This window comes from Penicillium soppii (assembly GCF_028829465.1).
Source record: "Penicillium soppii strain IBT 18220 chromosome Unknown utg000010l, whole genome shotgun sequence".
NCBI classification, from domain to species: Eukaryota; Fungi; Ascomycota; class Eurotiomycetes; order Eurotiales; family Aspergillaceae; genus Penicillium; species Penicillium soppii.
The window spans coordinates 466,714-483,645 of record NW_026643240.1 but is presented as its reverse complement, the minus strand read 5'-3'; the positions used below and the strand labels follow the sequence as shown (position 1 = coordinate 483,645).

Sequence of the window (16,932 nt, the reverse complement as noted above, 5' to 3'; positions counted from 1 at the left end):
CTAAACTCATGATAGAAGGATCTACGCTGATAGACACATGCCTGATATATCTAGTATAAACCGTCTATGCATGCATGGTTCTTAACAGGGATTTTGAATGATCATGTTGCAGATATATATATTTTTGTATCATATACGTGCTACATGCTCTATGCCTTAAGAACAAGCATTTCAATTTCCAATTTTTTTGACTTAGCCCTTAAACGTGATAGAATAACTGTTAGATATAATGAATAGTGATATGATTCAATATTGGTAAATGGTTATGGTTAACTTAGATATTTGTTTGCTCATTTTCTATTAGATTTGGGGGGGATTGAACCCAGCGAAAAAAGCGAGGGCGGATTGGCAATATAAGGGCCGCCCTCTAAAAAAAGCGGGCCGCTCGAGGGCTGGCCGAGGGCGGCCCGCGAGCGGCTCTTATAATCTAACCAATTAGAAAGGGGATCTCGAGGAAAGGTGGGGGTATTTTATGGTACGTTTAATAAACTAAGAAGCTGAGTCTTACGATATTTCACTAATTCAATTAACTTAGCCCTGAAGGACTCCTTTGGTATGTGTCTTAAAGCTCTCATCCAATCTTCTTGACATGTTCCCTAAATTCCTAGTTAGTTAACAATGTCACAAATTTCGCAGTTCTCCGATATCTATCCATCATCTATATATGAGGGTGATATAGCCGACCCTCTTCTCTCCTTTCCGAATCCGAATGAGCAATTCCCAACCCCTGACTTTTCTAAAAGCTAGCACACACTGGACTCAGCGTCAAACTCTGGGTTTCTTACCCTAATACCTCCTCCCCTGATTGCGCCTTCACTTCAGCGTGTTGGTCCTGGTCGATCAACAGCTTATATCCTATACGCCGATATGTCGAAAGATGACTTTGTCGACTGGTGGCTGAATACTGATTTTGGGAAGAAAAAGCGACTGAACTGGAATAGCAATCGGAAAGCAACCTGTTGGGAGCGATTCGATCAAGTTGCTGATGCTAAAACCGGCAAACCAGGGGCAATGTGCCGTTAATGCCAAAAAGTCCTTGATCATCTAGCAAATGGGCGGTATGGAACAACCGCTCTTCATCGGCATCTAGCTGGTCCAACTTGTCGCAAATCCACTAGCCAGAAGGCTAATATAAAAGGGTTACTTGCAAATGCTGTATGTGCTTAGCATCCTATATTTACACTATTTACTAATCAATTCCTAATCAATAGGCGCAGAACGCACCAAAAAAGTCAACAGTCTTCACACAGGAAGCATGGGAACAAAAGCTTTTACAACTTCTTGCCCTATCACGTCTCCCCTTCCGGTTTATCGAACATCCAGAATTTCGGGAGCTTATTGCCTTTGCCCGACTTGCCCCTTCACAACCGGAGATTCCTTCTGCGATAACGATTCGGTCTCGGCTACGGGGTTATGTTCAAGAGCAGCAGCAGTCTATCCTACAGAAGCTTCCTCCTAATGCAAAGCTTTCACTCGCATTAGATTGTTGGACATCTCTATTTCAACAGGCCTTTATGGCCGTCACTAGATATTTTCTTGACCAGGATTGGGACTATCGCGAGATCCTTCTTGGATTTGAACCTTTATCTGGATCTCACTCAGGTGTGAATCTAAGTGATGTGGTTTTAAAGCTCCTTCAGCAGCATAGTATTACAGATCGAGTGCTTGCAGTAACTACTGATAATACATCAAACAACACCACTATGATGTCGAGCATCCAAGAATCATTACAGTCCCTTGAACTTAATAATGGTTCTACAATTGTTCGGGTTCCTTGTATTGCCCATATTATTTAGCTTAGTCTGAATGACCTTCTTGGCAAGATAAGGGCAATTCTAAAGAATGAGAGTGCGGAAATAGATTGGTCCGATGATCGTGTCCGATATCTTCGTGCTAGGCAACAAAAGGGAGAGATTATCGATACACTTAATAAGGTATGCCCCTATTATTATACTTTTCTGATATACTAACTCTTCTTATATAGGTCCGAAACCTAGCTGTCTATATCAATGCAAGCCCACAACGGCGGGAGTCATTCTATAACCTTCAGAATGAAGAGCCAAAGCTTGTTCCAATCCAGGATGTCCGAACTCGCTGGAATTCCACATTTCTAATGCTCCGACGTGCTAAACGGCTCCAATCAACCTTCGATGAGTTTTGTTCCTAGTATGATCAAGACCACTTCGCGTTAAGTCAAGAAGAATGGCGACAGATCGAATATCTGCTTTAGATCACCCAGCCTTTTTTCAAATTCACAACTCTTCTTTCAAAGACAAAGGATGTTAGTATTCATCTCATCTTTAGTATCTATAACAAACTCTTCACCCACCTTGAAAAGTCGAAAAGTGCGTTAAGACGGAAGAAGGTTGCCTGGAAACAGCTTATGCTTGCCTCTCTTGAAGCGGCAGAGAAGAAGCTTTCGTACTATTATAGGATGACTGACACTATTGATAACAACCTCTACGCAATTGGTACTATTCTCTCGCCGCAACAGAAGCTCCAGTTCTTTGAAGGGAAGGACTGGGATGATCCAGATAATGACTGGCGTGCAATCTATCGAGCAAGTCTTGAAGATTACTTTCAATCTTATAAACGACGCCATTCGGATGCGCAATCAATATCAAGAGCCCAATTATCTACTGTGACTATTTCAGAGCTTGAGATGGAATGCGTGGCAGAGGAGTCCTAGCCCCTGGTATCTGGTGAATATGATGAGCTAAAGGAATACCTTGATAGCGGTAAGTAGGTGGAATCTTTCTATTATCTAGCTTATATTAAGATTAAGTCTAGGAATTGTACGAACTCCTACCTGTGCTTTCTGGAAGGATCATCAGTATCAATTCCCTGCTCTTACAAACCTTGCACGCGATGTGCTTTCTATACCTGCTACAGGAGCAGGTGTAGAGCGCCTCTTTAACTCTGCCCGCGATGTCTGCCACTACCGGCGAGGTTCTCTTAATCCATTAACAATTCAGGATCTAATGATGTTTATGTGCACATCAAGGTTTGAGATTGAAGAGGGTCGACGAGCGTTAATCAATGAATATCTCTCACATGAAGAGATACAGGCAAGCCAGGAGGAGAAGAATACGGATACATATCTCCTTGAACCTATTAGTGATGATGACGAGGGTGATAATAAGGTCGATGAGGATAATGTTTCAGCGGTTCTTAATACTGTTCAACCTATGGCTGATAGGGCCCAATCGAAACGGCGACAGCGCGCTTTATCGGAGCTAGAAGAAGGACAGCACGAAGAGGAGGGTGAGCCTAATTTACCTAATACGCAGAGTCGGCATTCAGGAAGGGTTCGGAAGCGTTCAAGGCTTCTTGATGGATATGAAGTTGAAACTCCATAGAAATGGTGTATATAATATAGACCCTGAAATTGAGTAATGTTTTGAAGTTTAATAAAGCCGTCCTGCTACTAATTCAGTGACTTTCTGAAATCCTAAGTTGTAACTCAAATACTCAATAATACAGCTCAAATTTGCATAATTTATGCAATCATCGAATTGACCATGTTTGTCATGTTTGTCGGCCCTCGAAATGTTTCGAGGGCGGCCCTCTGAGGGCATGTAAAAGACGTGCCCGACCCGCGGGCAGGAGAATCCTGCCCTCCGCCCGCATAAGGCGGGTCTGTGGGCGGCCCTCGGAGGGCGGCTCGCGGGCGGTTATGAGGTCTACACAAGGGCGAAAACAAACAACTAATTTTGAGAAGTTCGATAGCATTCTGTATCTTTTGTAGGCCTCTGAATCCGGATGGAGCTAAGTAGCTCTTTTCTGAAAGCTGCTGCAGCAGTAGTACCGCAAGCATAGCCAAATGAAGGTTAGCTGTCTTGGCTTCGGCGGGCCAAGCAGCGGAGCCCTGATATGAATCGCTTCGGACTCTGAAGATTCATAGCACTACGACAATTCCTCCGGCACAAGTAATATGTAAGAGCTATTATTAATCATTTGTTAAAACGTCTGACATGTGACAAAACTTGACTTGAGTAAGGTTAGTTTATTCTTCAACTAATTAGCCGGTCGACAACAGTCTACTTGATACACAACAACATATTACTAGGCTCGATTGAAGAACGGCAAAATGGTCTGGCCCACATGCATCCTTTCAACCTCCTTAAGGGGTTATAGCTGGCTAATTGAAATTGAGACCCTTCACAGGCTCATTCATAAAAATAAGAATAAAGTCCTCCGTCATATACCTCGCTGGTTTCGCTATGCTGTTCGATATAGTCTTCTGTCAAAGCAAGAACACACAAAAATACACCGTACTTAGCTTAGATAAGGATGTGTGCACCTTTATGGCCTAGCGGTCACGAAACAGGCGTTTTTTCTATCTGACACCCAAATTCTCGAATGCAACATTGGAGATAGTTCGGTCTTCGTCATATCCCAGCATCATTGAAGGATTCTCATTTGGCCCCTCATACGACAAATCCTTGATATATACATTGCGAATTCCTCGCCCAGGCGACGTATTATACTTGGTATTGTTCATCACACGCATGTTGATCAATTGATCTAGCCGGATACTTTCAACGCGCATCCCATCAACGTAAATATTTTGAATGAGATTGCTATCTCCTGGATTGATGACCCAGACACCCCTGGTACCACATTTGGGGCTCACGCTCGTCAAGGACATCAATATTGCGTATGTTGACACCATCCATGACCTCGGGGTTATCGGTGTTGCCGTGCGTGCCGATCGGAATGGGATGAGCGTAATCGGCCCACAGATAGCATTATGAATGGTCAGGTTACTAGAGTCGCCATAATGATCGTTGCGGTGCTGGTATAGGGTGATATTGTCGTCACACCGGTATTTAAAAGGGATCGAAAACCGCGGACCGTGATGTCTGTAGACATATGGGAACCAATGTTGCCGTTGAGCATGGGGGCGTCTCGAATGAAAATGTTAGGTGAGCTTGTGATGCGGAGTGCTCCGGTGCTGAGTATTTGGCGGCCACAGAGCTCGGAGTTCGACACGTTCTGGAAGACAAGGGGGACTTTAAAGGTTGCGCCAGGGGCGATGTATACAGTCTCACCGGACCGTATCAAAAGCTCTCCATTGGTGAGGCTCGTCGCGGCAGTATTATTGTTGAGCCCGGGGCTGAAATATACTACATTTGCATCGTTCGGATCAGGAACGTCGGTTTCGATCGGATTGACCAGCAGATGTAACACTTCCCAAATGTTGCCATTGACTTGTACGACCACGTTCTTGGGGCCGTCGAGGGAAAAAGTGATTCTCTTCCCATTGACCTGGGGCTTGATGTTGAACGATTTAGGTCATATTTCCACCCAATTAATCGGCCTATTATTCAATGTCAACGAGATGTTGATCGATCTACAAAAATCAAAGTACGCAACAGAGGTGTTGTGAGAGATTCTGCTGCCACTGGTGGTGTTGGCCTCGATCACGCTAACCTGGAAGGGCTCAACCGTGTAGTGGTGGGAATGAGTTGTTGAGCGGACATCTATCGTGTAATTGGCACTGCTAGAAAGTCCGGGTAGAGTAGGGTGAACAAAAATGGGTGTCGTGGAGCAGGAAGAGTTGGCCGCCGAAATTGCCTTGTCGAGCGCAAGCTGCGACAGAAATACCCGTAGCTGATTCTTGAACATGGTGCCATTCAATTGACATCGCTATTCTTCTGATCCAGAAGTGGAACAGCCCAGCACTTTATCGATTTTAATTAGTTCAGTTCAAATATTAAAACCATAAGAGATTGCCCAGGGTATCACCGGGTCAGCGTAGCGTGAAGTCACAACCACCAAGCTCCAAGGCACAGCTGTTGTGCTCCCCGCCAAGACGATTAGATCCGAGAGTCTATGTGGGGAATGCGGGGCTCTACATTCTTCATGCAGCACCTGTTAAGCCGGGTTAATGCACGGTGGGTCTCCGGGCGAGAGTTAGTTTCCTTACAACTATAGGGTCCTGGGACAGGTCTGGGAGCATAACCCGAGCACGCACCAAGTTTGAAATGAAGCTTTTGGCAGCCCCTTGACAGAAAGGTATTGACACTGATAATATATAGCACCGTTTTGGCCGTCAAAGTGAGGTTTGTAGGATTTACACATTCAGAATCAAAGGGTGTTTGGATTGACTCTAAAGAGGGAGAACCATGAACAGCGGAGTGCCTGAACCTTACCGTCCGCATCAAGGAGCATTGCCCCATTACAATTGCACAATTTTTTGTCACAGATGGGCTTGTCACAATTTTTTGTCCCTTGGAAAATGCCCCGTGGATCTAAGCGCGAATTTTCCGAACATCGATAGTAGGGTTCCCAATAGATAGGACAATCATAAAAGAAGCTGTAGAACCACCTCTACTAAAGAACACACATTTCCACTGGTCAAGTAACATGACGATTGACTGTAAGTTACTCTTGCATAAGGTTTGTTTGGCTCATCGGAGATCGGGTTGGAACAAGGAATTGTTCGACGCCCCTGATTTACTGTAGGACACGTGGTGCGATAGACAACAGCACATCCAATACCGTTGTAATGACTTGGAATTGAGCAACCTTTAGAAAGTTTTCAAGAAGGTTTTTACCGTCCCCTCTGGTGAGCTCGTCGGTAGAGATGCGTTTCTCAATTGTAATACCGCCAACAAGAGAGATAAAGTCGATTTTCAGCACAGATTATTCGCCTTGCTTATTGATAGTCATTCTCATTGATCACAAGCAGGCCTCCATGGAGAAAATCAGAACAACTCCGCCTTTTGCTATAAGGGCTGAATATTCAGTTGAAGAATATTCAAGGACGTAAATAGTAGCCAGGTCCGCCTAAAGAGGGCCGCTAGAGGGGCGAGCCACCCATAACACGGAATCGTAGGCGCTAGGTGATCACGGCTATGCTTTTGTAATTAGGTGCTTTTGTTTTTCCATGGTCCAATCAAGTAATGAAATATGAATAATCAAATTATATTGAAAAAGATGTCATGTAGTGTTATGTAGTTACAGTTTTTACTTTTTGCATAAAGCGATCACTACGCCAATGGCCCTATTGAAACTTGAAGAGAAAGGCAGAAAGAGAACCGTTGAATCCCGGGACACTTGTCGAGATGGTAGAAGACTCACCCCCTAGTATGAAACGAATGCATACCGGATTCAGGTTGTCAGATTGAAAATCAAAATACAATATCAGCTGTGCGAAAGAAGTCCGTATGGAATGAAGATACGTATATCGGCCTTGCAAGAAAGTTCGAATTAGACTACCGTAGATAGGGGGCAGAGCGGGAGCGCGGAGAGCACGAAGAGCGCAGGGATAGTTGGAGGGATATCAGCGTTATGCCTGTTTTCCGTGTTACATCGCCCAAATGGCATGTGGAATGTTAGACTTAATTGAACACATGCACGTTTCCTGTTTAAGAATTTATCTTTTAGCTTGCTAGCCACTCATTCTTTTAGATCGACATCTAGCGCCAAATAATCTTCCTATATTGGAAGTTATAACCAGATTCATGTGAATTTTTCCTCCACTGGGTTTGATCCCTGTTGGTGTTTTCTATAGCCTCCGTATGGGTGTAAAGCCTGTTATAATAATCAATATTTGAGAAAATCATACTCGTCAACTTATCAGGCACAATCACTGTTTTTAGCTGCTCTAGGGTAACCTATAATGAATCATAAACAATAGCGCAGCGAATATCGGGGGCTAGCTCAAACAAAACGTGCCCCCTTATCTTTCGTTATGACAGGTGAGCGAAGGAGCCAATTTCCGGCGAGATTCTTGCAGCTTCAAGCGTTCTATTCGTCATACATCGCTCATTGTAATGCGATGTCTCATCCAAAGTTTTTGACCAGACTCACAGTGCTACTTGCAAAAGGTGACCTATCTATCCCTCCATCGCGTTTGAATGTAGCTTAGAGTAACATCGTCTGTTAAGATCATGGGATCCTAGAAATGATTTTCATGCGCATCAGTCAACCACCCAGTGATCACTATTCACCCACATCCAAAGGTGTGCTGGTTTATCAGTGTCACACAGAAGCTGCAAAATGATGTGGTATTCATGCGCCTCTCTTTGCTTTGCGTTTTGAACCTGCGTGGGGAAAGCTTGGTATATAATCGACCAATGAGCATAGTTGTGAATCAAGTCCCTGGGTCAATGGCGTGGTCGAGGTTCCTTGAAACATGGAAATCTAGAAAACGTTACATTGTAGTGTAACCAAGGAGTCCCTTCAAACCTACCTAATCATCAAACATTGACATGTCTCTATGGAATCTTCATGTGTTTTTGGGGTGATCATATGCAACCTTTTGAAGGCCTGTTGCATGGAGACTTTGTGATGAAAGTATAACATTCAGGAATATATAAGCAACAAAGCCCAAGAACTAGGAGTTTGGCTCAACTTTACTTGGTTATTGAACCATCTACTGCCAGATTCATCACTACAGATCACTATTATCTTCCTTTCCGTTGCTTGAAAGTCAAAGAACTGTCGTCGTAGGTCATAACCATTTTCAGTTCCCCGCTTTTTCCACTTTCTACCAGGAACCGATTGCTTATAAGTGTGAACTTGTGACTAAAAATCATTTCCTGTTCTTTTAGCACTCATTCCAGAATGTTTCTGGGATCTTTCTTCCTACTGTTAACATGCGTTCTGATGCCGTCGATCACCGCTGCTTGGGCCATCAACTTGCCCATTTCCCCCAGGCCCCCTTCTAGTCATCATCTGTTGAACAATGACTCGATGGCTGCCACTGCAGTTGCATCGGATGATAGGCTTATTTTTTGCCATTTCATGGTCAGTTGTGTGGTCATTTAGTACCTTATATTGATCTTGAACCAACGTGTCTGAATTCTTACTCCTTAGATCGGCATCGTGAGCAATCGCCAAAGTCCTACCGATTACGATGACGACATGAAACGTGCTCGGTCCCTAGGTATTGATGCATTTGCATTGAACATTGGAACTGACCCGTACACCGATACACAACTGGGATATGCGTACCAGTCAGCCGCGAAGAATGACATGAAAGTGTTTCTTTCTTTTGACTTCAACTGGTACAATACGGGGCAGACAAGCGCCATAGGGTCTAAGATCAAGCAATATTCTGGTCTCCCCGCTCAGCTGAAGGTAGACAACAAGGTGTTTGTATCTTCGTTTGCAGGTGACGGGGTTGATGTCAATGCCATCAAATCTGCAGCCGGAGAAGATATCTTCTTCGCGCCTAATTTTCACCCTGGGGTGGGAGATTTTAGTACTATTCAAGGAGCCTTGAATTGGATGGCATGGGACAATAACGGTAACAACAAGGCCCCCTCCCCTGGTCACAATGTTACAGTGAGCGACGGAGACAGGTCATACATCAAAGCCCTATCCGGAAAGCCATACATTGCCCGTAAGTTGAATCTATGTGGATATATCCACTTTCCTATTGACCAGTTACTAAAGCAACGCAGCTGTGTCGGCTTGGTTCTCAACGCATTTTGGTGGTGAGGTGTCATACAGCAAGAACTGGGTTTTCCCATCAGATCTACTATGGTATAACCGGTGGCGAGAGATCTTGGCTTTGCGTCCTCGTTTTATCGAGATTATCACCTGGAATGACTACGGAGAGTCCCACTATATCGGGCCTCTCTCCTCGCCGCATACTGACGACGGGTCCTCCAAATGGGTCATGGATATGTAAGCATCGCAGAAACTAGACAAAGCCACAGCAATGCTGATATTCTTATTAGGCCCCACGACGGTTGGCTCGAGATGTCGAGACCATTCATTGCTGCCTTGAAGGCAAATGCTTCATCAGCCGACGCCTTTGTCACTGATGAAAAGTTGATTTACTGGTATCGACCAACACCAAAGAGTGTCAACTGCGATGCGACGGATACTACTATGGAAGGCAATCCTAATAATTCCAGCGGTAACTTCTTTCGCGGGAGGCCTAATGGAGCTGACTCGATGGAAGATTCGGTTTTTGTGGTTTCTTTGCTGAAGTCTGCTGCAAGTCTGACCGTTCAGTCCGGAAATAAGTCTCAAGAGATCAAGGTGTCGACCGGAATCAACGCATATTCAGTCCCGATGGGCGTTGGGAAGCAGAAATTCACACTGACTCGTGGAGACAAAACAATTTTGTCTGGCACGAGTCTCAAAGATATCTCGGACACCTGTATCTGCGGGATATATAACTTCAATGCGTATGTGGGAGTGCTTCCAGATGAGTCTGCGATCGATCAGCTTCAGCCAGCTGGGCTCGCCTTGATCTCCCAGGGACTGAAAGTCGCATGTCCGACCAATACACTTAGCGCAAAAGCCAACATTGCCACCGTCAGTGGGAGTCTTAGAGGTTCCATGTGAAGTCGCTTCGTTATCGGTTAGAAGAATGAACTCAAGCTCGCACATGTTTTATCACGTCACTCCAATCTTCTAGTCCCCTTTAATCTCACTCCCAACATATCCGACTATTTTTTTAACGCTAAACAGCCACCTTGAGACCGATACAGAGTTGATGGAGCGGACGACCTAATGTAGATGGTCGAAGTTGATCAGTAGAAACAAACTATACAAAGAAATAGACATGGCAACTAGACTTACCTTTGGCATGGAATGTTCAGTTTCTCAGGCAAACTGGTGCGCGGTAAAAGGTTGCCGCGTGACATGGAATATGAAACCGAGATTCTACGTCCAGCAGAATTTTGCTGACAAGTTCATTTCCCAGAACACCTTAAACTCCTGGCCATTGCCTCAGACTGCCAATCTCTAAATGGGACAAGCACTTCTCTGAAATCAAGCTTCCACACGATCAATTGTTCTCCAATACACTATTTGGCTCCCCAACTGGGTTCGCCATCTCAAAGCCCTCTAACTCGAATCCCGGCGGCACAGAACAGCCTGCAAGCGTCCAGTCGCCCGACGACTGCTCATGCTGCTATTCTCTCCGCTCAATAACAATTTGTGTTCGCTCGCCGTTCCATATATCTGGGCCAAGAAGCACGTCTCGAACAGGTTGACCATCATCCCGAGATAGGGAGAGCTGAAACGGCGCGCAGGCGTGATAATGCCACATTCCGGGAGTATCTGACCAGAGGCGCCCTCAATGAGGTATTAGATACAGGTGCTGGGTGCATGACTTTCGGACATTGCGTGCTCGTCTCGGAATGTCCCAACATATTAGCCCTTCTCTAGATGGAGTGCAAGAGTGAGCATAGCGATCGCATACTTGGCTTCATGTGCAGTACTCATTGCAGCTTGGAGTTTTTGCGAGGTTGATGGGTGATGGGAAATGTCAATCAAGATTTCGAGTCAGGTTTCTCGACAAAGGTAGTGCACAGGCCTCAGACTTTTTTTTCAGTAAGAAGACACGTTTTATCTCTCAAGATTTTGTTCATTAGTTTCAGAATACAAGGGGCGGCCAAGGCAGCAGTGACCGGGTTCATGTTACATATCATATCCAGAAAGAGAAATTAGACCACAAAGTATATAGCCCCAATTGAAGACAAAGAAGTACTACATTTTGCCACTCGCAGTGGACCATACTGTGACATCGGGCCACACGGGGATGCGGCCGCCAATTCTAATACATACGTTTGCCTTGTCCACCTATCGTAATGCTGCACCCTTAGCACAAATGAAAGCATGTTTCCCCTCAAGGCATGCACTGCAACCCCGAGGATCAGCATGGTACAACGATGTGACACAGCAAGAGTTTTATGTTACAAAAGTACAGTGTCACAAAGCAATATGCGCAGGTAAATTGCTTTTATCAATGCTGAGTCCGTGCATGGTAATCTCCGATCCTGCAGGAAGCCAATTTTTATAATCTGAAATTCACAATGAGAGGGCAGTAATCAAGTTGACTCGATGCGCGGTGCTCGCTTGTATGCTGAAGAAATTCAAGTTCCACATATATCAACCAATTAGTGGAACACCAAATTTCGCTCAGTTTAGCGGAAAATACGCTCAATATGAACTGGAATCGCCTTGACTCTAAATGTCTAGTTCCGTGGATTACAGTTTTCCCACTTTTGACCTCATTCTATAATCAACCCCAGATCCACCATTCTGATATCGACCAGCAGACAGCAATAATCGAGTCTCAACGCATGTCCTTACAACGTGGGTGATATCACGCAAAACCTGCCCATATCCTCATTACTTGCTGCGTTTATAGGCATCCCATGGTACGTCGGGATTGGGATGAACATATCCTTGTTCTTGCTATAAAATGACGCAGCAGATCATACTTTTGGTCGTGCGCACTCGGCTCATGCGCCATCATTTTGCAACCCTTGTTCATCATACTTGTGAACTCTGACGTACGCAGAGATGCGGTGCCATCAAAAACCATGATCTATCTGACATGGCTGATTATGGTGGTCCCCCAAAGCTGGGTTCTCTATTCGCGATTATACCTGCTTTTGCGGACCACAAAGGCGCTTAGTGTTATCAAATATGTTATCATATCCAACTCGATTGTGTTTTCGGTGCCTAATATCATGAACGGTACTATAGTCGTAAGTGCTCCCTAAACGAAGGTGTGGTATGGTGACAGACAGCATCTAACATGAGTATTTTGCGTAGCAAACCACGGCGGTAAACCCGAAGCTCACTTCCTTCAATCTCATCTCGGAGAGTGTGCATCTCGTCGCGTTCTTTGTCCAAGAGACTGCCCTTAGCATCCTTTATGTATTTCACACGTAGATATACCTAAACCAAATTTGGCCGGAATAAACTATTCTGGTCTATGCTATCAACCAGTTATGACAGTAATAAGACGCACGTGGAGGAACAGCAAGATGTACTATGGTAGCTTATGTAGGTTAATATATTTATCGTTGGGCTCGAACTTACGCTTCTTAATATCCAGTGCCCCAATTTGTTCCAATTGTAAGGAGCAATTAAGCCGAGTGTATATAAAATCAAGCTTAAAGTCAGATATATCATTCTAAACCGCCTAGTAGATCTTGTGCAATAGCTAGCTAGTAGGGGAAAATGTTTCGGGAATGGACCTAAGAGCGCTGGTCTAATAGATAGCACCGGTGGGCATACTATAGCAAGAGGTATTTGGTATAAAGGTTCTGGCTTGGGCTTTATTGAAGATAGTGATGAGATACGGTTGGTAGCGTCAAACGGGAGGAACTTTGTAAGGTCTCATAGTGTAGAGAGCTAGGTTCCGTTCTATGACAGAGGTGCAAAATGATTCGTTGGATATCTTAATCATCTGCGTAGCAATTTTCTAGATGGGGACAGTAATCCTATGGTACAGTCTTTCACGTTAGATTAGATTCGCTGTAAACCCTACTAATTCTTTGATCACTGACCATGGAAAGACTGTGACAATGATACTGGCAGCTATCACACCCTTTTCTTTATGCGACTTTCTTCACATTTTCGGCTTCCTTCTTCGCCTTATCCGCCTCCATCCAGGCCAGTCGAACTGCAAGTCCCTTTGGATTCAAACCCCGCCTAAATTCATGAAATTCGCAGACTACAACCAATGAATTCAGGTCAAGGTAGAGGCAATGTTTACCGGAAGGAAAAGCCATGCCATCCTCATTAATGAGGTAATGGAGCGTTACGGTTCGCCATATTGGGCCGTTAAGCGAATTGCTATGCGCTGTCAGATCAACCTTCCATTCCTCAAGACTACCTTGGAATGAGGAGACACGAGACTGGAAGAAAGAGTATCTGATCGGTAGCTAGGAATAGTACAATAGACCATGCCATCTATTCAAACTCAGTGTTGAATTCTTAAGAAATGACAGTGGATGCTCACCTCTTCCAAATTTGAGATTTCCATCGAGATAGAACCTACTTTTCTTCCAATGGCAATTTAAATCTAAAGCATCACATTCGAGGTAGGTTTTGCGCTTTGACCAGTCATGGCAATTTTCAGTAACGCAGCGAAAGTTTGCGCAAGTATCAGGCAGAGACTTCCATGTATGCCGAAAGGGCTTTGTAGCTTCTGGATTGACGATATGATAGAAATTCGTGCAGATGTTGTATGAGGAGTCTCTATGAGATGTAACAGGATTGATTACACATAAATACATTGCGAATTGAAAGGACTAATGATGGATGGACGTCTATTTCTGTACCGGATGTCCTAAAAGCGGCTCCGTCTCGCTTCCTGGTTGTGTAGTGGCTTTGCTCGAAAACGAGCGATGCAAGGCCAATAATAGTAGCACGGCCTGGCCGAGGGCGAAGACAAAACTGTCAATGATGATCCAACCGATAGCCCCGTACCAAATGGACAAGTTGACCCAATTAAGATCCCGTTGACCGTCAAATTTCTCATATGGAAATGGAAGACTATATATCCATGCCACCGAGACTAGCGTGAAGACAATAGCTTGCATGGCCAGACCCTGCAAGCTAAGTGCATTTGGAAAAGGTACAGCCAAAATCTCACGAGCTTGATGGTAGATTCCCCAAAAGCCTATAGCCGTGAGACACGGGTAGACCAGCATAGAGTGTAGGGCGTAAAAGACCGCTGACCAGAATCTCCGAGCTTCATCGTCGATCGGTGAGATAGCATCGCTGATCAGAGGAATGATTGAGACGAGAAGGAAGCTGGCGTATTTGGCGACTAAGGAGATTCGGCTGCTGCTGTTGCTATAAAGAAGAACTTGTGTGAATCTAAGGAGGCACATTAAAGTCTGTACAAGTTACTTCTGGAATTATAACACGGTCTCACAGTGTCAGGAAAAGCATTGTGACCACGGCACAGTGCCAAAGGTTAAATTGGTCCCCTGCGCTTGGGGGAGAATGCAGAAACATGCTACCATCGGTTTCGGGTTCAGTAAAAATTATGTAAACATAGATAGTGAGCTGCTCAGTGGCGTGAATCAAACTCCATAAGATGTATAGTGAGGACACTCCATTGTTGGTCTGTCTCGTCTGGAAACGCAATATTTGGGGCAGAAATGAACAGACGGTGAGAATCAACAGGACGCTAATTAAGTCAATAAAGAACTTTAGAGGGATTTCTTGAAGTATGCGTACATACAACACTATAGAGGTGGCTCCGGAGGTATCATGTCACGTATTATGGTCCGGGGGAAAATTGGGAAGTTGTGTAACATGTGAGGCCGAAGGGCGACAATTGTCTAGGTCCGCCGACAGGAAGAGCTCAGTATGTAGTATGTATAGGACTTTTTCGGCTGTAACCAAAGGTTAGTATCAGACTTGTTCGAAGGCGAAAGGGAAGAGAAGAAGAAACGGTCACAATAATAGGGTGGGACTCCCGCAGAACCTAACTTTTGACCTAATCTTGACATTGCCAATCACCGAATAACCTAATTCCGACCTAGTTTTTTGTATAAGTATGTGTAAATAGTACTAACATGGACGTTCTTGGCATTTTGATGTATTTCTTAGTAAAAACTGGGTTATTTATTTGGAGATGACTGGGTTTTGTGAAAGTCTACTTAGGGTGCCAAAGCTCGACAACGCCAAGATGGGGCGGGCGGCCCTGAAATTCACGCTTGTAAGAACATGTAAGATAAACAACTAACTTTTGTAATACTTGTTTGTACTCATAGTTGATAAAGTATAGGTACGACTAATATTGCAGTTACTCGTTAATCAATAATTGAAGTCTCGGTAGAGGCGTGAAAGTGAAAGTATCCCCTGCCTGCATAGTTCCACCTATCTAAAAAAAATACAACACGAGTAGGAACTGTTAATTAGCCCCTACATTACATCGGCCTCTCGGGTCTAACGTTTAAGAGCAGCTTCACTAGGAGTGAGAATTATGTATATTAGGGCCATCATACGAAGAATTAATTGGTTCTTGTTACTGTCGAGGTATCTACGATGGTGGATAGCAATTCGATTAGCTAGGGTGCAGAATTTGCCTCTATGCTCTATAGAACCCTTCTACGTTGACTAGTTGATATTGCTAACAGGAGATCCTGCAACGTATAACTTAGACCCATTTTCTCCCTCTCCTTAAGCTGAGCGCATCGCTATTCCTTCTATTACAGATGGAGTCTAAGAGAGCGAGTGAGAGGGGCAAAAAAATCAAGCATTCAACGCTTATGCCGGGGGCCATTTCTCAATTGAGCCCGAGCTTCTCTAGCAGCAATTTTGTTTATCCCTGCTTAGTGTCGAGAGTTCTGATTGGACTACTACACAGAACTACATAGTATCCGTGGACATGTCTGCGGCTTTCCCTCCCCCGCCCCCCGGGGTCTTTTTGAGTGGCCGCGTTCGTCTCTTTCTTTCCCTCTTTGCCTCCCTTCCTGAGTTAGTGGTTCTAGCTGGCGAACGCTCCGTCCTGAACTAATTGGAAGTCGAACTAAGTGGTCGAACGATGCCCTAAGGACCGTGCATCCCTTTGTTAATCTCCCGAACCTCGACTAGCGTGGAAACCGTATTTACCGCTTATAATTCCCAGCCTCTGAGGTTAGCATCTCTGTTAGGCCTCCTAGACCAGTAGATTGTGCTGAAAGCACTGAAAGCAAACGAAACGAATGCGTCATCTGCTGGTTGTGTTTGTCTTGTTAATTATAGAACAAATTGTAGAGCGGGACTACAGGGAGCTTTGCATAAAAAACGCAACACCTAGCACCCCAGGGTATCATACTGACATAAGTGGGCCACTATCCAGAACTCGCCTAGGTATAGAGGCATTCTGGGCGCCTATGAACGGACATTTGACTTTTTATGGACAAATTTGCAAAACTTAGAACCCTTCTAAATAAAGTTTTGTCTTAAGTGCGCAAAAAAAGTAGTCGTAGTAAGATCTGTTAATTCCGTACACTCCTCTAAGGTTTCCTAGCAACAATAAGCCGGCTTATATAGCTTACTATAGTGGTCGTAATAGCCTTTTAGGTCATCGACTAGGCGGATGTAAAAGCAATTTTTACCTACTTTAAGATATTGGGTCTCCGTTTCTTGTTTTGCCTTAGCATTATCAGATTCAATAATGCTCTTTAAGGTCACTAAATCAGAAAATTACACTGTTTTCGA

General features: G+C 44.5%; 3 protein-coding genes across 3 annotated transcripts; 1 reads left to right on the top strand and 2 right to left on the bottom strand.

Moving 5' to 3' along the window:
- Positions 1 to 4,339: 4,339 nt before the first annotated feature.
- N7529_010819 (putative endo-polygalacturonase) lies at positions 4,340 to 5,631 on the bottom strand (the record flags this gene model as incomplete). The annotated part of the gene is made up of 3 exons (XM_057246346.1): positions 4,340 to 4,798; positions 4,858 to 5,271; positions 5,380 to 5,631. 3 exons carry the CDS (start codon positions 5,629 to 5,631, stop codon positions 4,340 to 4,342), a joined length of 1,125 nt encoding a protein of 374 aa, XP_057091695.1.
- A 3,075-nt stretch (positions 5,632 to 8,706) lies between these two features.
- On the top strand, positions 8,707 to 10,314 carry N7529_010818 (glycoside hydrolase family 71 protein; the record flags this gene model as incomplete). The annotated part of the gene is made up of 4 exons (XM_057246345.1): positions 8,707 to 8,760; positions 8,830 to 9,358; positions 9,420 to 9,645; positions 9,699 to 10,314. 4 exons carry the CDS (start codon positions 8,707 to 8,709, stop codon positions 10,312 to 10,314), a joined length of 1,425 nt encoding a protein of 474 aa, XP_057091694.1.
- A 3,728-nt stretch (positions 10,315 to 14,042) lies between these two features.
- Positions 14,043 to 14,670, bottom strand: N7529_010817 (uncharacterized protein; the record flags this gene model as incomplete). The annotated part of the gene is made up of 2 exons (XM_057246344.1): positions 14,043 to 14,571; positions 14,654 to 14,670. 2 exons carry the CDS (start codon positions 14,668 to 14,670, stop codon positions 14,043 to 14,045), a joined length of 546 nt encoding a protein of 181 aa, XP_057091693.1.
- Between the last annotated feature and the right edge of the window lie 2,262 nt (positions 14,671 to 16,932).